Source organism: Protopterus annectens, chromosome 10.part0 (genome assembly GCF_019279795.1).
Source record: "Protopterus annectens isolate FY-2018-M chromosome 10.part0, PAN1.0, whole genome shotgun sequence".
NCBI classification, from domain to species: domain Eukaryota; kingdom Metazoa; phylum Chordata; order Ceratodontiformes; family Protopteridae; genus Protopterus; species Protopterus annectens.
Window position 1 is genome coordinate 12427332 of NC_056744.1, and position 25552 is coordinate 12452883.

The following is a 25552-nucleotide window of genomic DNA, read 5'->3' on the forward strand; positions in this document are numbered from 1 at the left end:
GAACTTTAGACAGAAGCATACAACACACAATGCACTTAATCACATTACCAATCACATGACTAAATACAGAAAACTCAATGCCTTAAAGGCTTTCTTCTTAAAAAGAACTTGAATGTGCTTTATCATTAAGACCAAGGTGCTGACATGCTTCCAGGCTCAATTAACAAAGATATTCTTTCCAGTCTAGTTCTTCTTCAGCATCAAACGTATTCCCACATTTCTAACTTTGTCTGTAACTCTGAAGGTGTAAGGCATATTGTTAATATTCATGCAAATATCAGAGTGATTCACCAGTGAATTGTTATAATCAGTGGTCTGTACTACATGTGGTTGCTCATAAATTGTGAGCCAGTTCCCTCAACGTTGTACCTATATAAAACACTTCACACATCGGACACACAGCAGCATAAACATATCTCGAATCGCAATTAAATAAACCAGTCACTATAATGCTGACTATTAAAATGACAAATTACCCTTGGTTTATATACTTACAATAACTGCAAGCCAAACACTTAAACGTTCCTTTGGGTTTGTGCGTCAAATCAACTGACATGTTATTGAATCTGGTTTATAAGATATCTTACCATTGGTTTCTCTTTTTCTTCTAAAAAACAAAGTGGCCTCCTCTACTCTGGCACTCATTTCAGGAGAACTCATGAGGAATCTCCAATCATTCTTAATATACTTAGTCATTTTCTCATCTGCTGTACTTTTCAAACGAACAGAAGCACTGTAATTCATATTAGTACGAGTTAGCCACTCTATTCCCATCAAAACAACGCCATCCTTCCTATGAGACAATATCAGCCTCTAGCTTCACAATCCTTTTCTTATGGATGGTCTGGTTTAAAGAACTTATAGCCATAGTAGTCTTTCATGCAGTGTACCTCTCCATCAGGGAACAGTGACTATGCTGATGTGGATTCCTAGCTTGCGAATTGATAATCCCAGGAAGATGTGGAAGGTTCTACCTTTTGAAGCAATGAATGTGGGATCTTTCTAACAAAGGCAGCCTCAGGATCTGAAATGAATAAATGTCAAAAAAAAGGAAGCAAGGGGCCTATACAAACAAACGTAGATCAGGGCTGGACATCAAGATATTCACTAGCAGAATGTATACACACACACCCCCCTACTTGACCAAAGGAGATGAACATTTTCAGAATTATGCAGAGATGTAGATTTTAGGAGGAGGAACTCTATAGTTGACCAGTGAATATGGCTTTCAAAGTTTGATCATGCCATTCTTAACAGTAGCTGACAAAATACAGAGAAACTCCTTGAAAGCATAATGATTTTACAATATTTACCATCAGAACTCCAGCTGTTCCTTCTGCAGAAGTGTTTAACAGGGGTAGTTCCAGGAACATCACACGAAGCCAATATTGTTGGTTGATCGGGAACCTGTACCAGTTCAATGCATTTGCCATTCAGCTGAGAGGAGAGAGTACAGTGCATTGGTTTATAGGCAAAAGCAGAACAATATCCTGAGAGGCATGCCCGCTGGTAAAAATCTAGAATCTTTTTTCTGAAATAGAAGCAATCAAAACAGTATATTAATGGCTCTCCCTAATTAAACAATCCCAGGCAGCAATCAATCTTCCATAAAAAGGCAGCAGAAAGTCAACATACTGATGCAAATCGTTAAAAATCAAGACAAGTAGAAGTATACGCATTACCATTAACAAAATTTGTTTTGCAGTAGGGCTTAAATGGCAAAATTAAACCATTTCATGGAAATACCAAAGAATTCAGTTAAGCAATAGTGCACAAGATGAGGCTATCAACTTCAAATATAAAATACCACTGTCAGCCTGTTATGTGCAGGTCAGCAGTTGCCCCCTCAAAAAAAAAAAACGTTTCTGTTGAAAGTCTGATGAATGTAAATGTATGCCTTGGGACATTAAAAATGTAAGTGTCATTAGGGGGAATATGTACCAAGTCTGAAAGTGGTATATACGTCAAATAATTCACTCTTATTACATACACTGATCTCAAAGTTGTTATATATAAGCAGCAAAGATGCGCCTTTGATGTCAGGTGTGCTATGGACATGCTCACCCAACAAACATTATTTAAAGATATAAATTTAAGTTTCAAAATTTGCAATTTCTTTTTTTAGATTTGCATTTTCAAAGTCTTAGGGCTCACAGTATCAATTACTGCACCTACAAGGATGGCCCCAACACAACCTTGGTTTCCCCCACTGAAGCCCAAAATGGCACACTGCACTGGAGAGCAAAACAACAAGATTAGGAAACTAAAACAGAAGAATCAGGAACACCAATTAGCTTAAAATTTGGAGAAGAAACAATTGAAATGTAATGCCCTGCTACAAGAGATCCCACTCAACATGCAATCATAGTAGCTACCATAAAACAGAGAAACAGATCATCATCAGATTAAAACAGATCAAGTTTACAAACATTTAACAGAAAGCGGACTAGGAATGTAGAACAAAGGAACTATGTTAAAAAGAATGCCCTAAAACATAAAAAGGCTGTAAACAGCTCGGCTTACATGAAGGCAAGCCCTAACAATAAGGACTAAAATTTCCCTTGAAAATGGAAGAACATTTAGGGTTTTATGGCATACAGTAAGTGCAATTAATGTTCTTGTATGAGCAAACATGCAGGGAATTGTTGTCAGGAGCCAGAAAAAGAAAGCAACTGGATCAAAAGACTACTAAGAGGTAAAGAAAGCTTTCTGCTGCCACAGGCAAATTTTTCATTACCTTTGTATTATTACTTGGGAACACTCTGCACAACCTATAAGAGCAGGGCTTCTCTTAAATGGAATGCACAAAGAAAAGCTATATAGGAAATAAGAGAAATAAACATAAAAATATACTGTAACAATCAAACCTGATGTCATAAATATTACAACTGCTGAACAAATAAAACCATCCAAGGCTGCTATGAAACTTCCAACTTTCCATCATGCATGCTTGCATGCTATGCTTCACTTCTTGTTTCAAGGCTTAGTGCAGACATAAAAACAGAAAAGAAATGATATCCCAGACTGGATATACCAAAAGTGAAGGAAGGAGGGACACCATATTACAGAAGATGGGTCCTTTCTACAGATAAATATAATGCACAAAACTTTCTTATCTAATAAAAGAATGTCTATTCCCTGTAACCAACTAGGAGGAATTTGTACTAAACCTTCTGGTGGCCATTTGCATGGGAACATACAAAAGGGGACCCAAAAGAAGTTGTGGACCTAGAAACGGTGCTGAGGGAAGCAAATGCAGCTGAAGAGGTGTTAAGAGTGGCACTACAGAAAAATGCTGCAGTTGTAGGTTGCAAGTACAGGCTTACAATTTGTGACATGGCAAAAAGTACAGTTTTGTACCTACCATAAATGTAGATGTTCGAGTGTATATACTGCTGCAGTCATCACACTTTGGTTATCCTGTCGTCAGGCGGTCCCACAGTCGGCCAAATCCCAAAGCCTTGGTCCAGCGTCGGTTGTCGTCGCTTCTTCCCTGACGTCAGTGCGACAGGGGTATAAAAGAGGCAGCCGACGCCATTTTCTTCAGTTTTTCTTGCCCCAGATGTCAGGTGCCCCCAGATAGGAAGGCAATACAATAGTTATGCAAAAATACCTTAGTAGATAAACAATAGTACTAGCTGTTAGCAAATACACCATATAGACATGCATCCAATGGATTGATGTACATGGAGCTATAACTAACACCCGGTATGTAGAGGGGATGGTGGGAGGGTAACCTGGACTGCAGCAGTATATACACTCGAACATCTACATTTATGGTAGGTACAAAATTGTACTATGTTCATCGTGTTATACTGCTGCAGTCATCACACTTGGGTTGAATCCCAAAGCTATGGATGGGTGGCTGGTACTAAACTGGGTTAGGCGAAGCTAGAATGCCCTGCAGTACTGCAGTGGCAAAACCAGCTCTGGATTTTGAGTATAAAGGAAGGTAGTAGTGCTTGGTAAAGGTGTGCATTGAACTCCAAGTAGCTGCCTCCAGAATGTCCTTGGTTGGAACCCCCCTGAGGAAGGCTGCTGAGGTTGCTGTAGCCCTGGTAGAATGGGACCTAATATTAACAGGCACTGCTTTCCCATGGTGGGAGTAGCAAAAGCGGATACAATGTGCTATCCATTTGGAGATGGTCTGTTTTGAAATAGCCTTTCCTTGTGAACCTGCAGCATAGGCTACAAAGAGTTGGTAAGTTTTTCTGAAGGCCTTTGTTTTATCTAAATAGTAATGTAGCTGTCTGTGAATGTCCAAAGAGTGAAGGAGTCTTTCTCCTTTATTCTGGGGGTTTGGATAAAAGGTGGGTAAATGAATGGTCTGATTCAAAGCCACACTGGATACTACTTTTGGCATAAAGGTAGGGTTAGTTCGTAAAGAGACCCTGTCCTGATGGAAAATGATGAAAGGTTCCACTGCCATAAGTGCCTGTAGTTCTGAGACCCTGCGTGCTGAGGTAATAGCCAGCAACAAAGCTGTTTTCCAAGACAAGTATTGTAGTTCTGCTGAGAATGCTGGTTCGAAAGGAGGCAGTGTTAATTTTTCTAAAACGAAGTTCAGGTCCCAAGCTGGCGTCGGGGGTTTTCTGGGGGGTCTTATATTCTTAGCCCCTCTGAGAAACTGCCGTAGTAAAGGGTGTGAGAAAATTGGAGGATCCGTATTATATTGAGCTGAAATGGCTGAAGCATGGATCTTAATGGATGAGAATGAAAGGCCTTGGTGTAGCATCTCAGTTAAGTATTGCAGTATTTGAGGAATGTTAGGTATCCTAGGATTTTGGCCTTTAGCCTGGTTCCATGCACAAAATCTTTTCCATTTGTCTGAGTAAGTTTTTCTGGTGCTGAGCCTTCTGGCCTCCAAAATGACATTCTGGACGTCCTTTGAGAGAAGTGTTGATTGATAATTCAAGGTATTCTCCATGCAGCTAAATTTAAAGTTCTGAGCTGGCTGTGAAGTATCAGAGAGTTTTTCTGAGTCAGCAGTAGTGGGAATTGAGGCAAGATCCACGGAGGGCCGTGAGTCAAGTTCCTTAATAATGGGTACCAGTGCTGGCGTGGCCAGTCTGGAGCAATGGGGATCATTTGTGGTCTTTCTGACCTGACTTTCAATAATACCTTGGTCAATAGAGGTAGTGGTGGGAAGGCACAGACTGTCAATGCTGTCCAACTGAATGATAGGGCGTCCACTTTCCAGGCTAGGGAGTGATAAGTCCTTGTGCAAAATTTCTGTAGTTGGCAATTGTTGGGGGAGGCAAATACATCTATGTCTGGACATCCTCACCTTTGAGTTATCATTGAAAATACTTGTGGGTGTAGTCTCCACTCGTGAGGATCTGCCATATTTCTGCTTAATTCGTCTGCCAATATGTTTTCCTTTCCTGGCAGGAAATGTGCTTGTAGATTTACTTGGTAAGTCAATGCTGTGTTCCACAAGGTCATTGCTTGTCTGCATAAAGGGTAGGAGTGTGTTCCTCCCTGTTTGTTTATGTACCACATCACTGTGGTGTTGTCTTGTCCTTATTAGTAGTTGTCCTGGATGCAAGAGGTCCTTGAAGGCTGTCAGTGCATTTTGCACAGCTAGCATCTCCTTTTGGTTGATGTGAAGATGCATTTGTTTTGCAGACCATTTGTCCTGTATGCACTGTCCTGCCATGTGTGCTCCCCAGGCGTAGTCTGAAGAATCTGTTGTCATAGTTTGGTTTGCTGGAGGTAAGACGAAAGGAAGACCCTTGTTTATTTGACATGCTTGAGCCCACCATAGGAAGTCTTTTTGAAGGCATGGAATGAGAGGTATACTTGATTCGAGGCTGTGCCTGTGTTGAGACCATACACTTTTCAGGTACCATTGTAATTTCCTCATATGCAGCTTTGCATATGGGAGTAGTTGAATGCAGGATGCCATGAACCCCAATGCCTGCAGGATTTTCCTTGCAGTGAGCTGGGTAAAGGTTGCCATCTTTTTGAAGTATTGAGTCAATTGTTGTTTGTCTGGTGTGAGATAAGCCATCTGGGCCGTTGTATTTAAGCTGGCACCCAGGAATATTATTTGTTGCGAGGGTATTAGCATTGACTTCTTTTTGTTTACTGTGTACCCTAGGCAACTTAGCAAATGCCAGATGCTGTAATAGAATGTCCTTGCTGTCCGCTTGGATCAGGCAGTCGTCCAGATATGGGTAAATTTGTATTCCTCGTTGTCTGCAATATGCAATTACTGATGCCAGGCATTTTGTAAATACTCTGGGCACAGTAGATAAGCCAAAGGGCAATGCAGAGAATTGATAATGCGTTGTACCTGCCAAAAATCTGAGGTATCTTCTACAATCTTGTCTGATAGGGACATGCAGGTATGCCTCTGAGGTCCAACATTACCAGCCAAGACTCCTTGCCCAGCATGGGAAGAAGCTGCTGAAGTGTGAGCATTTTGAATTTGGGTACCTCCAGGTATGTGTTTAGAATTGAGAGGTCTAAAATGGGCCTCCAGGCTTTGTCCTTTCTTGGGACTAGAAATAGTCTTGAGTAAAAACCTTGACCTTGCTCCTTTGTAGGTACCTTTTGAATTGCTTTCATATCCATGAGAGCTGAAATCTGCATTTGTGTCTCTGCCCATTGATTTGGGGGCAGATTTGGCATGCCTCTCATCCGTGGTAAAGTGTGGAAATGAAATCTGTAGCCTCGGGTAATAATATCCAGAACCCATTTGTCCTTTGTTATGATGCGCCAATTTTGTGGAAATAAAGCCAGTTTTCCTCCCAAAGGTGCTGCCAGGGCAATTTTGCTTGGCAGGCAAAGAGGGAAGTCATTGTGTTTGTTTCCTGAAGGGTTGAGATCTTTCGTCTCCCCCTCTTTGAGATGTTGTTTGCCATTGTCTAGGCCTGAAAGAACCTTGTGGCTGGCCTCTGCCCCTTGGGCGTCTGTACCTACCTCTTTGGAGTCTGTCTGATGAAGGAAAGGACCAGTTTTTTGATGGCCAGTTTCTGCTGAAATGAGGAGGTTGTACCTGTAAGAAATCTTTAACTGTTTGCATAGATTTTGCCTTTTCTTCCATTTTCTTTAAAACTTCCTCTGCTTTGACACCAAATAACACATCTTTCTGCAATGGAGCATCCAATAACTTTGCTTTGACATGTTCTGTTAAGGCTTGTTCTTTAAGCCAAGCATGCCTACGTATTACAGACCCTGTGACAGCTGTTCTACATAAGGCTTCCAATGAATCAAAACCACACTGTAAGGTATGCTTTCCCACCTGTTCTGCTGCATGCAGCAAATCCTGCATCTCTTTGAAATCAGGTTGATCTGTCTGAGGGATCATTTTCTGTTTTAACTGTGTAATCAAGTACTGTTGGTATTTTAGCATGTGGAATTGGCAGTTTAAGGCCCTCATGGCCAAAGTGGCAGACGTATAATACACTTTCTTTCTCCATCTTTCTAATGCTCTGGAATCTCTTTCAGAAGGGAGTGGATTCCTAGCAGTAGAGGCCTTAACCCCTTTGGGACCCTGGGAAATGGTTTCTGGGTCTGCAGTAGGGCTTTTATATAGAACCTTATGAGTATCAGGAACTCGGTAGTATCTGTCTGGTTTTGCTGGTGCTGGAGGTAAGGAATCTGGGTTTAGACTAGATTCTGAGTAAACATCATCCAAAATGTCTAAAACTGGAGGAATTGCTAGGGGTCTATGCTGTGGAAGAAGAAGAAACTCACGGAGTCTTTTCTTAGAGTCAGAGTAATCTTGGCCTTCCCAGTGGAAGTGTTCCCTCAAGGTGTGTAAAGTTTCCCCAAAAGAGTAGTCTTCAGGGGGGGGAGACAGGGGGAATGGACTCTTCAGCATCTGAGTCTTCATAAGGAGGGAAGGAGTAATCCTGGTCCTCAGAGTTGCCTGAGGAAATGGATACTTGGTCAGAAGAAGGAAAATCTTCCTCCGGTCTAGGCTTTTTGTCAGGAGGGGGTTGGGATCCCCTCATAAGGGTAATTAAATCCTCAGCCATCTTAAGCATCTGTTTTTTAGGCATAGGGGCCTGTGTGGGGGGGGGGTGTGGACCCGGCTTCCTAACTTTCAAGGGAGCTTTAGCATAAGACTTAGTAGGGATAGTTGTCGGTTTGAAGACACCTTCAGAAACCGAAGGCCTATCTAAAATTTCCGGATCACCGTCAGGGCTGACGTCCAAGGAGTGAGGTGGAACTGGTTCCTGAGGCCCAGTTGCTTCGGTCTGGGAGGCCGTCAGAATTTCTGAATCTGCGGTAGTCAGGGGCTGCGTAGTCGCCTCGCTGAAAACCGGAGAACCGGTGTCCGGCCTGGCTGAGGCCTCGGTAACTGGTCTTGGCTTGTCCTTATCCTTGCGTTTTTAATCATTGCTGATGTCGGTTGCTCCGACGGCATGCTATATTTACATTTTCTGCCAAAATAATGCTGGGCGAAATCTGCCCGACGCTTAATTGTACGTTTGTTGAACCTAGCACAAAACCGACAACCAGAGACGTCGTGGTCTAGGTCTAGGCCTAGGCAAGGAATACAACAAGAATAAAAATCCTTATGAGGCATTTGCTTCCCACAAGAAATGCAATTATTAACTTTGTCTGACATCGGTCTGAGGCAAGAAAAGTTTTCCCAATGGGGTACTTAGCTTTAGAGAAGACTTCGGGCTGAAATTCGATTCATAAATCTCAGGAGCTGGCCAACCGGCACTTGCGAACTGCTTCTGCTTCGGGCACCGCGCGGCAAGAAAGACTGAAGAAAATGGCGTTGGCTGCCTCTTTTATACCTCTGTCGCACTGACGTCAGGGAAGAAGCGATGACAACCAACGCCGGACCAAGGCTTTGGGATTGGGCCGACTGCGGGACCGCCTGACAACAGGATATGTCGCACTGACGTCAGGGAAGAAGCGATGACAACCAACGCCGGACCAAGGCTTTGGGATTGGGCCGACTGCGGGACCGCCTGACGACAGGATAAACCAAGTGTGATGACTGCAGCAGTATAACATGATGAACATCTCAGTCTATGGTTAACCACCTAAAAAAAGCTTACACCTTCTTACCCAGTTTGGATTTAGTAAAGGAAATAAAAAGTTGGCCATTTATGCAAAACAACTTGGTCCTATTCACAAAGAATGAAAGCTGTTTGGGAGTACTCACGCAATGGAAAATGTATTCCCATTTGTTACATGAGGAAACAGTACAAGTTGGACTCTTGTAGCCAATTTTGGCATAAAAAGTAGTGTTTGCTCTATATGTCATCCAATCTTCATGGAGCACCATCCATGGATCCCAGACAGAAAAAAGGGCCTATGATTCAAAAAACGTATTAGCTGAAGTAACAGCCACAAAAAGCATGATCTTTCAGGAAAAGTACTTTTAACTCAACAGACAAAGCTGGTGCTAGAGTAGGAAGGACAAGCCTATCCTACATGAATGTTAGTGTGGACCAGGATCAATAAAAACAGGAGGCTTACAATGAAAAATGTCACACAAAAAGGTCTTATAAATGTTAAAAGAAACAAGGGAAGAACAGACACCCCCCCAAAAATGGGAAAAGCAGCCAAGTGAACTCTTGAGTATGCAAACTCTGCATTCAAACAACTTTAGAAAAGTGTCATGCAATTAAAGGAATATGGGCTAAAAATAAAGTAAGCCCCTAAGATATATCCAAGTGGAAAATTGGTTTCCTTAACCCTGATAAAAGTGGAAGGCCTCTCTGAGGAGGAACGTACAGTTGCAGTTTGGGGTTATATTACTACCTAGGATATGATCACTGTCCACTTTTCACAGATTTAGGTCACCTTCCACATGCTCAAACTGCCAATGGCTTCAGCAGAGCTATATAAGAAGGTAGATTAAGCACCAAAAGCTTCAGAGCTTTCTTGCAACTTCAGTGGGCCTTGCGGAACTGAAGGTTGGCTAATAATCTTTTCAAGGCTGAGCAGATAAGTACCCTTCTGGGAAAAACCTTCCACTATAACGTTTTTTTCCTGAAGAAAAAAACTTTGTTTTTCTGTGACAATTTTAATTTTATACAAGGAAATGATCGTCTGTTGGACTGTCATGGTGGCTGAAGGAATTTTAGTGCAAAAAAAGAAGTCATGTCTTACCATAACGTTCCATCTGTATTGTTGATCCTCATTCAGTCATTACATGTGGGTAGTCGGTTCCGACCTCGGAACCGAGCCGGCCATCTTTCAAGCTCGCGCCATCTACAAACTCTCGAGCTAAACTCTTACCGAGAATTCCCCCCTCCCTGTTACCTCAGATTGAGTTTGCAAGTCAAAAGAAGGTAGAGGCTACCTCTGGTCAAACGACCAAACATAACTGAATGGAGGGTGGGTCGTAATGACTGAACGAGTATCAACAATACAGATGGAACGTTATGGTAAGACATAACTTCTTTATCTGATATTGTTAATCCTCGTTCATTCTTTACGTGTGGGACAGAGTCCCCTGTTACCTTTACTCCTGGGAGGCTCTTATGGAAGGACATTCCTGAGCACCATAGAACCAAAAGATGTTCTTTCCCTGGAGGCCAAATCCAACTTGTAATGATTGATGAAGGTATGAGGACTAGCCCAAGTTGCAGCTGCACAAATGTCATGCAAAGAGGCTCTGGCATGGAAGGCAGCAGAAGCTGCCACCAACCTTGTAGAATGAGCCTTTATGGTAGTAGTTAATGGGATATTACGTTTTCTATAAATGAAGGTTACTCAGTCTTTTAACCATTTAGCCAATGTGACCTTACCAACAATACATCCTAATCTAGGTCCGGAATAGGCCAAAAATAACTGGTCTGACTTACAAGAAGCCTTAGTCCTGTTCAAGTAGAAGCGAATTTACCTGTGAATATCTAGGGTATGTAGGCAATACTCTCCTCTGTTTGAATGATTTGGGAAGAAAACTGGCAATTCAATGATTTGATTAATGGACATTTCAGAGATCACTTTTGGCAGAAAGGAAGGATTAGTTCTCAATGAAACACTATCTCTATGAAAAATCAAATATGGTCTCTTGATGCATAAGAAGGCTTGTTCAGAGATACGTCTGGCAGAAGTAATGGCAACCAAAAACAAGGTTTTCCATGACAAATATTTGAGGTACAAGAAGAAGCTGGTTCAAAAGGTGGCATTGTCAAAGCTTGTAGGACTAATGATGGGTCCCATGGCTGAGTAGGTTCTCTAAAAGTGGGTTTTAGATGATTCATGCCTTTTACGAAAGTCTTGCATAATTTGTGTGACATAAGAGAAGAGTCTTGGACACCATCATGAAAATTAGATATTGCGGCCAAATAAACTCTAATGGTAGAGGCAGATAGACCGGATTGAAATAAGGTAGACAGATATTCCAGTGCTATCGACACTGGTGCTGAAAAAGGATCTACCTGTTTTTCTTTCAGCCAAATAGTAAATCTTTTCCATTTGCTGAGATATGTAATTCTGGTGGAAGACTTATGAGATGCAATAAGAATGTCACGTACGGGCAAAGAAAGATCATTCTGCCTGGCAATTAAAGGAATTGGAGGAGCCAAGCTGCGAGCTTCAGGCTATTCAAATTGGGGTGAATCAGATACTGCGGATGGGAGATCAACCCCGGGTTTGGATGGAGAATCCATGGTTGATCTAGCAGGTGAGGCCAAAGGAAGGGGAACCAAATCTGACAAGGCCAATATGGTGCTATGAGGATTACTTTGCTCTTCAACCAGCGGGCTTTCTTCAGAAACTGGGGAATAAGGGGGAAAAGTGGAAATGCATAAAGTAGACCCGAGGGCCAATCGTGGACTAGAGCGTCCATGGGTGACTGTCCTGGAGGGAGAATCAGGGCAAAATAGTTGCATTTGTAGTTGGTCGTGGACGCAAAGAGGTCGTAGCAAGGAAGACCGCAACAGTTCAAAATCTCCGCCGCTATCAAAGGATTCAGGGACCACTCGTGAGGTTGTAGAATACACCTGCTGAGTCTGTCTGCTATCACGTTGGAACTCCCGGGAATGTGCGTTGCTAGAAGAAAGCGGTTGGTAACCATCGCCCATTGCCATATCCTCATGAACTCTCGACAGAGTGGGTAAGATTTGGTTCCACCTTGTTTGTCGATGTACCAGACCATTGCCATGTTGTCTGATTGTATCGCAATAGCCCCAGAAGGCAGCAGGGGATGGAATGCTTGCAACGCCAGAAGCACCGCCCTCAGCTCTAGAACATTTATATGTAGATGGGCTTTTATTTCGGACCAAGTACCTTGGACTGTCTGTCCCTGAAATAACCCCCCCACCCCATCAGGGAGACATCCATGGTCACTGTAGCCTTCGGCTGTTAGGGGGAGAAGGGGCGAGACCATTGTGACGGACTGTGCGCTATCCACCAATTTAAATCCTGCTTACACCTGTGAGTTACCCGAATCTTGGCTGAAAGAGGGGACTGAAAGGGATACCATTGGGTGAGCAGTAGCCATTGTAGAAGCCTCATATGAAACTTGGCTAGGGGGGACAATAGTAATGGAGGTTGCCATGGAACCCAACAAGTGGAGAACAGAATGAGCTGTGGATTTCTCCCTTGAAAGGACTGGAATCAGTTGCTGCTTCATCCTTACAATCTTGTGCTCCGGAATGGAGGCTCTGCAATTCTTTGTGTTCAAGATGACCCCTATGAATTCTGTGGACTGAGATGAGGTGAGATTGGATTTTAGCCAGTTTATGGTTATGCCTAGCCTTTCTGAAGTGAGAAGAGAGTATGCTAGGGCTTCTTCCAATAGATGTCTGGTGGGGGTGGAGATGAGCCAGTCGTCTAGGTATGGAAACACCTGGAATCCTTGTAGTCGCAAGTGAGCTGTGCCGACTGCCATGCACTTTGTGAACATTTTGGGGGCTGCAGAGAGTCCTAAGGGCAGTATTCTGAACTGGTAATGACTGGCTCTCGCACGGAAGGAAAGGAATCTTCTTGATGGTCTGTTCACGTTTATGAGGTAGTATGCATCTTGACGATCTATCGAGCACATCCAATCGTCTTGTTCCAAAAGCGGAAGGATAGACTGTATTGTGACCATCTGGAATTTCTGTACCTTTGCAAACTTGTTCAATACACTGAGATCCAAAATTGGTCTCCTTTCCCAGTTTTTTTTTTTTTTTGGCACCAAAAAAAGTCTTGAGTAGAATTCGGATCCTATCTGGTCTGGAGGGATTATTTGGATGACTCTTTTTCTTAGCAACTTTGAAATCTATAATGCTGCTTCTTCCTTTTGACTGGGTGGAACGTTGGGTAAGCTTGTTAGGGGAGTGGGACAAAGGTCGAAGAGGATATGATAACCTCTGGTTATTATCCTTTGTACCCAAGAATCGGTGGTAATGGTTAGCCAGGCAGAAGGGTACAAAGAGAAACTACCTCCAACCACTTCCAGAGGAAAGCAGTTGGGCCGCTCTTCAGGAGCGCTGGTAGGACTGGCCAGGGAAAGAATCCCTGGAACCCTGGTTACGTGGACCTCCTCTGCCCCGAAAGGGGCGACTTCCCTGAGAGTTTCCCCCTCTGCCTCTAGGGGAGAACTCAGCCTGTGTGTCACGGAAAGAACCTTGAGACTTTTTGTGCCATATCTTCCTACACTTCTGGTTTCTGGAGAAAGCCTGTTGAGGGGAAGAACAACAGACACTCACAGCAGAAAGGGTCTTACCATCCTGTTCACATCTGGCCAGTGTGCTTTTAACCTTGGGTCCGAACAACGAAGAGGCTTCAATGGGAGTGTTGAGAAAGGAAGCCTTGAAGGGTTCCGCGAAATTACACAAGAGCATCCAGGCATGGCGTCTGAACCCGCCTCTCTAGCTGCTCCTTCTGATGCGCGAGATATCAGGTGCATGGAGGAGTCAGATATCGATTTGATGCTGGCTAGCTGAAAGGCCACTTTGTCATGGACCTCATCAGACACAGCTCCAGCCAAAGTGTCAGAGAGCTCATAAATTAAGACTCTCTGAAGCCTGGTAAAATGTGCCATGTAGTTCAGGGACCTGACCGCAAAGGTCGCTGATGCAAAGGTACGCTTCCCTATTCTGTCCAGAACTGAGGACTCTTTGTTGGGCGGATGGACAGTCTGGCTTTCTTCTTCCGCCAGGTCCTTTTTAGTTGCGGCCGCCACCACCAAGGCATCTACAGGAAGACCTTTGGACCAATGGGGATCACTAGCAGGAGGGGACAAAATTTTATCTGGCCTCTGGGGAATGGTCTCAACGGTGTCAAGAGCCTTCAACGCATGCTGCAAGATGAGCCGGACAAGTTCGCCGGCAGGTGGAGTAACCCAGGAGGTAGGGGGCCGGGCATGAAAGGCCTGCAGGAACACAGACTCTTCAGAGGTCAGGTTAGAGGGCTGCCAATCACCTCTCTGCTTAAGGATTTCAAGGACATCACCAAAGGATACCTCAGAGGGTGATCGAGGGGACCCCTCCCCATCATCAAAGTCTGTGTCTTCAATAAGGGACTCCTGTGTGGAGTCCATGTGCTTCCTCTTGCACAAGCTCTTTAGATGATCTTCCTCAGAGGGAGAAGCTGGGGAAGACCGCGCAAAATGAGTCTCCTGTGGGAGTATGTCCTGAGGCACTTGTGCCCGGTGTCCGCTAGAAGCGGCTTGTGTACACTGCGGTCCAGAGGAGGGCGGGGAGAGTGATAGCACAGGATCGCCAACCGATGCAAGAGCCTTCTCCATTAGCTGGAAGGCCGGTCCACCTGAAGAGGGGTGGGGACCCACGGCAGGGGTCATCCCTCGCTCAAGTGGCTCAGCCTGCCGACCCGGAGTCCCTGGATGGCTGTGAAATGCCAAAGTACGTATGCCACAGCTGACATCCTGGGCCGTGGCAAGACTCTCCTGCCACAAAGGCAACTGCGGCTTCTCAGTGAGGTCCATAAAGGGAACCGTAGTGGGGGAAGACTGTGCTATATCAAGGGGCTTCAAGGTACTTCAAAGGCAATGAAGGAGGAGAATAAGTAGGGGTCTTTGGTAAAGGGTGATCATCTCCCGAGGAAGGATAGGTCCTGGGGAGCGGGTTACCTCTGGCCAAAGCAACTGATCCACAAGACACAACACATCGTGTTCAGAGAGGCTTCTAGTGGATTTCATGGACATGGCTGAGGGAGAGTCAGGTCTATCCAAGGACGGAGCAAGCTCAGTGCCCACCATGGGGGAGGGCTGCACTGAAAACAATGGAGCAGTAATGGTCTGAACTACTGGTGTCTGCACTGAGGAACTCATCGGTGCTGAAGGCATGGTCTGCACTAACGATGAGGTCAGTACCGAAGTGGTTGTCGGCACCAAGGCCTGAGCCGAAAACATCGGAGACAAAAATTGATTGGTCAGTACTGAGAGGGTAGTCGGTGCTGGGTAAGTTGTCAGAGCTGAAAAAGGAATGGGTGTCGAAACATCCATCGACGTTGTAACAGTCTGCATCGACTGAAAAGTCGGTGCCGGTAAGGGAGTCTGAACCGAAGAGCTCCTCGGTACTGATGTGGTACAGGGCACACTAGTCAGTGCCAAAGTCACAGATGGCGCCGATGGCCTAGGCACAGAAAGTGCTGGAGCCGAAGTCGTCAAATCCAAACTGGAAAGCTTAGCTTTCTTAGGTCTCGGTTTCTGACAGTCCCCAGCTGGGTTCGAAAGAAGAGGCTTTGTCTTTTTTTTTTGTTTATCACTCTTTTTCTTATGAGATCTTGGAGGCGTTGAAGCCTCTGACCCAGAAATAGCCCCTGAAAAGGGGGATTTAAGTAGTCCCTTCAATATTAATTTACTTTTCCTTTCAATTAACGTCCTGTTAGAGAAGTTCTTACAAATCCCGCAAGGCGAGTCAACTGTTAAGTGAGGCACACCCCAAGCAGTAGACACATAGGGAATGTACATCAGAAGTAGGTAATTTATGGCCACAATCCAAACATCTTTTAAACCCTGGACTACCTTTTTTATCTGCCATGATTAGAAGGAAAGAAGGAGAAACCAGAAAAATACCAGAAATGGTACAAGAAATACCCGAAGGTAAAAAGAAAAAGGGGTTTACCAACGATGGTAAAAAAAAGGAATTACCTCGTGTTAAGAAGAGAAGTTGAAAAGAATTTGAAAAAGGTGGTCGCTAAATGCGATAAGGTAAGAGATAACTATCTAATAACTTTTTTGTGAAAAAAGCTGTCTTAGAACTTAGGTATGAAGAAAAATATTGTACTTAGCTCAAAAGAAGTAGCTTGACACGACCAAATGGCGATGCAGCAAACAATCTGGGGTAACAGGGAGAGGGCAATTCTGGATAAGAGTTTAGCTCGAGAGTTTGTAGCTGGTGCGAGCTTGGGAGATGGCCGGCTCAGTTCCGAGGTCAGAACCGACTACCCACACGTAAGGAATGAACGAGGATTAACAATATCAGATTCTACTTTTTTTTATTTTTTTTAACTAGTTTGTATAGAATAAGTGTGTGTGGAGCAGGATATTGTGCTTTTGTGGACTGTCATGGAAAGTTTTACCACAGAAAAACATTTTCTATCAGAATGTTTACCGATTCACTCAGGCTGTTTCAAACTTACAAGGTTTCCTTGCTAGCTTAAGCATGGTTCTTACTTCTCCTATCTGCAAGAAGAAGATACTACAACAGTGATCTAAATGTTCAACATACAACGGCAATCACCACTGACTATTAGTGAAAGTGAAGGCAGGCATACTTTCCAGTTTTGAGACTGAACATCTCAGTGTGGATTGCCTGTTGTGAGAAGAAGGTTGCAGGTTAAGGAGTTTCTGCAGTAGGTGTGGACACAGCAGACAGAAGTGTGACTGTGCCCAGAAAAGGGCTACAAGGTAAACTTTGGTTTTGATTAGAATGTTTTTCTAAGTGAACCTCATCATCAGAGAAAACACAAAGGAGTACAATAGTCCATCTACGGACCACAATATCCCTTGTCTGAACCCCACCACAGGATATCAGTGAATATGAACGGCATTACACATTGTCAAGACTTGATGGTTCACTACCTCTCATGGTTTCATGATAAAGTAGACAGTACTGAGTTCCCCCACACTTTCAGATATACCAGACAATAGCTAGTGATCTATGGAAGGACACAGTACAGTTGTGTAAAAACTTACCATAACAGTAGATGTCTTGCTGATTACTGTTGCAGTATTCCAAACTGATGGGTTATCTCGTCAGATAATCTGGACATCTGGCCAGGGTACCAAAGCCAAAATCTTCCAGCTAAAATGTGCACCTTAAGAGTACACTAGATCCGGATTTCAAGAGCTCTCACAAATATGAGAGGAGCACTGGGGTATTAGCCTGTACTGGGTCCTATTTCTTAGCCATACACTATATAGCAAATCTTTTCCACTTTGCTATGCAAGACGTCTGGATAGTAGATTTTCTTGCTTCATGGATGACCTTACGCATGCCCTCAGAACATTAGTACCTAAAGGGATCAGAATACTATCATCCATAATGTCAGGCTGAGATGAAATAGTGAGCCCTCTGGTTGTGTGAGCAAGTCTACTGTAGTGAGAAGCTTCTTTGGATGCCCTTGGTTTGGTGGAAGGGAAAGAGGAACCAATGCTGCCTTGACCACTAGGGAATCACCAGTAAGGTCTTTGGGTATTCTCTCTGGATCTTTATAAAGACCCCACACACACACACACACACACACACACACACACACACACACACACACACACACACACACACTTGTTTATGTATCATATAACTGTTGTGTTTTCTGTGAAAACTCTTAAGAGACCTGGTTTACAAGAATGGCAGAAGATCTGCAGGGGCTGTATTAGCACCCTCATCTCCAGACTGATGTGCTATGATCTTAGACTTGTTGGCCACAGTCTCTAAACTCTCAGATGACCGTCAATGTTCCCCATGCATTGGCTAATGTGACTGTATGCAGCTCCTGTTGTGTCTGCAGTTGTTAGGGCAGACCCAGGTTGAGCTTTACCTGTGATATCGATAAGATTTCCTTTTTAAGCATAGCAAGAGCATGATTTGTTTGTTCAGAGAATGAGAATGTCAGGATCAGGTATATTTCTGGTACCAGTAGCTCTTCCTCATATGAAGTCTGGCAAACAGGACCATGAGGATGGTTGGTGCCATGAACCTCAGTGATCTGAGGATCTCTCTTGCAGTACTAGACTGAAGAGGCTGAAGAGAAAGGAAGTAACTGTTTAAGCTGTACACTTTGTCTGGTGGTAGGACAGCCTGGATGTTTTTGGTGTCTAGTCTGCACCTCAAGAAATTTGTTCTTGGACTGGTTTCATTGCAGACTTCTTTAGGTTGATTGTGAATCCCAGGTCCTGAATTAAGGACAAAGTGAAACTGAGATGACTCAAGTATATGTGCTGAGATGTCTGTAATAAATAAGGAAATATCTGAATTCCTGGAGTCCTGTGGTAAGCTTTAACTGGGATGAGCACTTTGTGAAGACTCTGGGGGCTGTAGAAAGTCGAAAAGGCAAAGCAGAGAACTGAAAGTGTGGTGAGCCTATAGAAAACTTCACGAAATTCCTGTAAGCAAAAATTACATTCAGAAACATCAAGAATGTATGTGGAAGAATAAATGGTAGAATTTATAGGGAGAACATCTTGAACAATGGAACACAGAGAAAAGTGTTGAGGATGGAGAGATCCATTATTGGTCTCCAGTTTCCTCCTTTTCTTGGACTAAGGAATAGTCTAGAATATAATAAAACCCTTTTTCCCCATACTGTGGAGATACCAGTTCTACCGTGCCTTGCTTGAACACGGTATAAATGATAGGACAGAACAACTGTATCTACTTGTAAGGAGGAAGAGGAGGTCAATGAATAAAAGAAGTTCTTTCCAAGTCATTCCATACTCATTTTGAAAGATGGAAAGAACTCACTGTCTGAAATAATGAGTAGACATTTTTTAAGGGATGAGGTAAGTGAATTGGATAGGGGGCAGATGGACCAAGAGGTGGGGAAGGTGACAGGGCAGTTCTCAGGCAGACTTGTCTGGGTAGGGAGGCCTCCCAGATATACAGTCCCTATCTGGTTTGTCTTGGAATCTTTTCCTAGGCTTAAATTCCCTATGAGCAAAGTCAGTCAGTCGTGCACGTTAATTCCTTTGGTATCTGGACACAAGATCTGTTTACATTCCTTCATAAGTTTACCTTGTAATTGTCTGAAAAGATTAGCATAATCTGTACCAAACAAAAAGTTCTTGTTTAAAGCAGAGTCTAAACATTTTGCTTTAGTATCTGCTGGGAGGGGTTGAGAACATAACAATGCAAACCTCCTGATCATAGAGACTTGTAGCAGCTGCCCTGGAGGAAGTTTCTACTGCATCAAAGCTGTATTTTATGCTGTGCCTAGCCACTTGGGAAGCTTAAGCCACCATTGAGAAAGCTTGTTGTTTGTTGTATGGTTATTGCCCAGAATAGATAGTATTTAGTCATTTGGGTCTGATAACTCAGAGCTCTAAAAGTCAGAGTGGAAGATGTATAAACCTTTTCCCACCAATCTGTCCACCACCCTACTGTATTTACCTGAAGGAACAGAACTGGCAGCAGGAAGTAAATTAGACAGCTTGTCTGCAGACAAGGAAAACACAGAAGGGTCTGTTATAGGGTTTTTGTGCAGAAATTTCAAGTCCTCGAGTACCTTGTAAAATTTGATACACCTTTTAGTGTCTGGTGGCTGAAACTCAGGTGAAGTGGAAGCAAAGGTATCAAGGAAAATCTCCACAACAGGTGGTGAAGGTAGAGAAGAAGGGGTGCGCTTTTCCAAGAGGTTATATATTACCCTCAGTTGAACATCTGAAATCTGGTTTGATTTCCAATCAAAATGTTTCATCACATTAAAAATAGTTTCCCCAAATGAAGCTTCTTTAACAAGGGAGTCAGGAGAAAGGAAATCTTCATTATCAGAGCCCATTTGACCTGGTCAGTGGATATAGGATGAGTAGGCCAAGGAACACTCATTTCAGTCTGATTCATCCTCTTCATCCTCAGAAGAAAAATTTAAGTGTCCCTTTTTGGAGATAGTATGAAAAACAGCAGAAGGAGTAAGATCTGCAAAGGATGGTGATCCTGAGAGTCACTATGATCTTAAACAGGCCATGTGAAAAATGCATCCAGTTCCTTGGATGTCTGAGGGGAAGAAACATTTTTTAATTTTTTGTTTCTTTTTTCCTAAGTGAGACATCTGCTTTGATTAAACACTGAGGCTCTGACCCCTGATGAACCTCAACGAGTAACCCTGGAATTTCCTCTGTAATGAGGATCTCCAATATGCCTGTGGGTCTGTCGGAAATAACTAAGTGGGATTCCTGTTTCACCATCATTGGTAACTTCAGCTATTGTGAAAATGTGAACATCAGATGCATAATGGCCGCTTGAGAGGTCATGGAAGCAGGCATTTGAATAGGTGTTGGGTGTACTGCTGGTTCTGAAACCTCTTCAGGTATGTCAGACTGCAACTGGGAAGTCATATCAGGCCTGGGCCTCAAACTTTTTCTTTTGAGTGGGCAGAACATCAACAGTTGAAGGGTCTGCCATCTCTGCTTGGTTGAAGCATGCAAGGAGCTGTGTTTCCAAGTGGGATTTTAGAGATGACAGTCATGTTCTTAAGGTCTTTGGAACAAAGGACTGACAGATCATATAATTTTTATAGTTGTGCTTTGCACCTAAACAGAAAAGGCAGAGGGAGTGGAGATCCTTTCAGGAAATCTGTCAACTACAATTGTACCTTCCCCAACTAGAGCATGTCAGCATCTTACAGAGCAGCAAACAGCAATGCAATAAAAAAAAAAAAATAAGGAAGGTTCCCCAATGGGGCACTTATCTAAACCAGTGAAGGGCAACGGTTCCAATAACAAAGCTAAGAACAGGCAGATGTTTGCAAACCCCGTGTTAGGACTAGTGGCGAGATTGTCTGAGGATTGACTTTTACTCATCCACTTAGGTACCCTTATGCCCAAGGACTTGGGTCATATGTCAGTCATAAAACACTATGGAAGGTTTTTGGCTTTGGCACCCTGGATAGATGTCCAGGTGATATGGCGAGATAACCCAAAAGATTAGAATACTGTAAGTGATCTAAGATATGACATCAGAAAAGGACAGAAAGAAAAATTATCCTAATAAATCATTAAATAAAAGACATTTTGAGAACAACAGTCATTGCAACTTTAATTTAAGCCAACAGCACTACCAAGAAAAGATAGCAATGCTATTTCAAATAGGCAAATGTAACCATAAAGCACCACTTTAAATGGATGTCACATGAGCCCACCAATCACCCCAAGATCTAGAAAGTTAGCAATAGTAATAAAACTAGAGTCACAAAAATTATTTTTTGCAGAAGGTTTTGAGGGTCAAACTACTAAGAAGACTCCAAGCCATCAAAGTCAGTAGCGAAAACAAGATAAAAGTGACTAGCCTACTGATATAGTTCCACCACACCGGAAGCACCCAGTTCAAAGAGAGCTCTTTATACTTAAAAAAAAAAAAATAATAATAATAACTAAATGGGCCCCAGGGATAGTTCCAAAAATGAGACTGAACAGCAAAGTACAGTCTTAGCCAAAAACTTTGCAGAGGCAAAGGAGAGACTACAAACACATGTTTTAATACTAGACCTGGAAAAACTGTTGGAGGTGGAACCCTTTCTTCTTAAGGATAATCAAAAAGGCATAATCATAGCTTAAATCAATCTCAGTCTCTCTCACACACACACACAATATCAATGTCCAGCTCTGTGGTAAACAGGAATTATGTCCTAACTGAGCTCAAGACAACCAGTATTAAGAGTAGTGGCTTGGATACTGAAATAACCAGATGGTTATGGAGAGTAGTGAATGACTCACGCCAACTGGTCCTCCTTAGAGGGACAGAAGCTGGTTTTGTGTTGGCCAAAATGTTCAAGTATAAGCAGAGGCTTGTATGACAGTTGCCATGTGCCAGGAGGATTTCATCTTGACACTGCCAATCCAGTAACAGAAGCCTCATTCAGCCTGTGCAGATGAGTGAGCATGCATAGACAGAGGGATAACAAGATCCCTGTGATTATGCAGGTGCTCATATCAGCCACTAAGAGGTGGGGTTAGGGCCTATAGAAAAACTCTCAGTTTGACCATGCATGTATGATGGCCTCTCCAAACAACCCTTGCCCTCATACAGTACAGGGTACACTCCCAGTATGCTGAAACGGGCAGAGTCCAAAAGAAACAGACATGATGCTTAACATGTGTGGTGCAAAAAGCTACAGAAAATACAGTTTTGAAAGTAAACTTACCTTAACAGTAGATGTTTGAATAATCACTGCTGCATTAACCTAAGCAAATGGGTTATATCCCACACAGGCCATAACAGCCAGCCAGCTTTCAAAACTTCAAGGCACCTTCCATGAACCCAAACCACTAGCCATCTCAATCCGAGCTGACTAAAAAGACAGGACTGGGTGCCAAGGCCTTTAGAGCTTTCATGCCAAAAGAGAGGGAAGTTGAGACCTGAGAAGGCATTGCAAGGAACAACAACAAATGTCCATACCCTGGTATAAAAAAACACACCAAAGAAATAAGGGAAATGGGGGGGGGTGCTACTGCAGCAGTGGTTATTCATCTACTGTTACAATCAGTTTACTAACACAACTGTACTACATTTTTCTTACTGATCACTGCTGCAGTAGCCTAAGCTATACGAGAAGATTACCATAGCTTAGAAGAAATGGTAGTGTAGGAGGAGAAGGGTCCAGGAGCCACTGAAAAATAATCCTAGCAAAGCCTGACCTAGACCTGGATAAGTAATCGCGCTTGTAGTGCTTTCTAAACGTATGCTCAGAGGGACTAAGTTGCTGACTGTAGAATACTTCGAGGCCAACCCTTTCTAAAAAGCGACAGATGAAGCCAAGGCCCTTGTAGAGTGGATCTTGTCACTGCCTGAAATAGCTTTGTTGAGGTGAGAACAACAAAATACAGCCTGAGACAACCATTTAGAAACAGTATGGTTTGACATAGGTTGGCCCTTCTTCTTACCTTCCAAGACATGAACAACTGTTCAGAAGTTCTGAAAGATGGTACTCTTGTCAAGCTAGCACCAGAGTTGTCTGTGGACATTTCTTCCTCATTTTGGGATTCATGGAAGAACACAGGCAGATGGATAGTTTGGCTTAAAGTAAACTCAGATACCACTTTGGATAAAAGGGTTATTTCTCAGGAAACTCCTGTTTCCATGGAAAATGTGAGGTGGTTGACTAACCATAACAGCTTGCAACTCGGATATTCTTCTTGTAGAGGTCAGAGGAACCAGCAAAACTGAGTTCCATGTTAAGAACCCCAAGTCAGCAAAATGAGCTGGCTCAAATGGAGAAATGTTAGCTTCTCTAACTCAAAATTAAGATCTCAAGGAGGAGCCACTGGTTTTGTAATACCTCTTTCAAAAACATTTTGACATCCCTTGAAAGAGGAGGGATCCACGGGCAGACATACTGAAATGGCCAACAAATGAACCTTGATAGAGGAGTAAGCCAGACTGTAGAAAAAAGTAACTCTCACAAATAGTGCAAAGCCATAGAAAAACTAGCCCTGAATGGATGCTGGTTATGTTATTGGGTACCAACTAGAAAACTGTGTATATTTGCTAATACATGATTTTCTAGTAGCAGCAATTATCACCGAGGATGATGCCAAAGTATGAGAAAAATTATTTCAACAACTGGCTGTCTTTTTGGTGTCATTCTAAGGAGATCCAATATTTGTCAGCTTGGGAGGACATGGTTAACTGACCACGTTACTTTGCCAAGGATGGTCTGCTCCCTTCTCCTCCAGGTTTTCAAATACTGGCTAAGGCTTTGTCTACCCCATAGTGCTTTTTTTTAGGCAATACCAAATTAACAAACCTACTGACACACAAAATCAACTCAACATAACCTCAAATTGTTACTGGTCAATGTCAGGATCCTAAATAAAAAACTACACTCCTTCCAAGTGATCTTCACAATCGAGAATATAGACATCTGTGCAGTTACCAGGACACGGTTTAAAGTGGCAGAGAGTATCCCAGCAGTGCAAGGTTTCAGTGCCATCCATACTTTTAAACCAGCAGCTGCACACACAAGAGCTAAAAGGTGGAGGTGTCTCAAAATACATCAACAAGCATACCTAAAGGGTGGTTACACAGGATGAAGTGCTGCAGTTCCTCCATGCACTGATCAACATCATCAATCCCTTTTTTCTACATGGGGTCGGGGTGCTGTGTTAACTGTTGCAATCTCTTTCTATTCAAAGCCACTCTCCTGCCTTCAACACTCATGCCTACCTGTCACAGGTCTTCCCTCACTCAATCCATCAACCTCTTTGCTGAACTCCCTTGTTTATTCTTGCCTTCTTCCAATCTGACCCAAACCATCTTTACCACACTGTCTTCGGTTATTCTCCAAATGTGCAAAAACACTAATCTGTTCTCTAACTTTTTCTGCAACTAGAGCTAATTTGGCTTCTGCTGTTATGTCCTCATTTCTTCGTCTGTCCCACAGTGTGCATCCTATCACCCATCTCAGGAACTTCATCTCAATCACCTCTAGCTTCTTCAACTGCTCTGCCTTTACAGCTCAGGTTTCTGTACCATACAGTAGTACTGGTCGCACCACTTTGTGCACCTTACTGTTCAGCTTCTTTCTTATTCTTCTGTCATATACTACACTGGATACTCTGGGCAAATTGGCTGGAGCTCCTCCGACTCTAGATTTGACCTCCTCATTCGGACTTCCCTTATCCTCAACCACCCCTCCAAGATACATGAAGCTGTTAACCTGTTGCACTATCTTCCCTTCTATCCTAAGTTTCTTCTGTACTCCACTATTTGCTGTCATTACAACTGTCTTATCTGTACTCACTTTCATCCTATGTGCCTTCAGTTTTCTATGCCATTCCTTATACTTTTCTGAAGTTCTTACTCAGAGTCTGCCTGTAATGCCACAATCATCTCCTTACAGCAACTTTGCTGATCTGCCCTCCATACCGGTTTGCTAATGTAGTCCATTGTCAGTATGAACAGCAATCGAAACCGGGTGCACACCCACTCCCACTGGCAACCCCTCTGTTAGACCAAACGCTTATCATACTTGAGTCCTTGTACATAGCTTGCACTAACTCTACCAATGTTTCTGGGGCACTGAACCACCGCAGGACTGCCAAAATCAGCTTTCTTGGGACCTTGTTGTATGCTTTCTCCAAGTGTAGGAATGCTCAGTTGGACTCCTTTCTCATCTCTAGTCTTATGAACTATCTGTCTCACTGCAGATCTTCCACGTACATATCACGATAGACAAAATCCTATACCATACCATACCATTTCCTAGCCAGCTAAAGATCACCCTCCATGTTCCAAAAAGCTCACAATGCAACAATGCATACTTGGACCTACTGGAGAAACTTACCATTCAACCTAACACCATCTGTAGACTGGGAATATCCTACATGGCCTCAAATCAACAGGCACAGAGATACCTCGACTTTGTAAATACAAACATAAATACAAACACCTTTGACCCAATAGTGAATGTGCCCACTAGAGGCTCCAACATACAGTACCTTGTGCTCACAAATATAAGC

General features: G+C 43.2%; 1 protein-coding gene across 2 annotated transcripts in view; it reads right to left on the reverse strand.

Annotated features, from left to right (window-relative positions):
* TMEM94 (transmembrane protein 94) overlaps positions 1-25552 on the reverse strand; it is a 2655014-nt gene that overhangs the window by 1008077 nt on the left and 1621385 nt on the right. For both annotated transcript variants that reach the window (XM_044084945.1, XM_044084944.1), the window contains one exon: positions 1314-1531. In XM_044084945.1, the coding sequence (XP_043940880.1) occupies positions 1314-1531 (218 nt within the window). The remainder of the gene's footprint in view (positions 1-1313; positions 1532-25552) is intronic.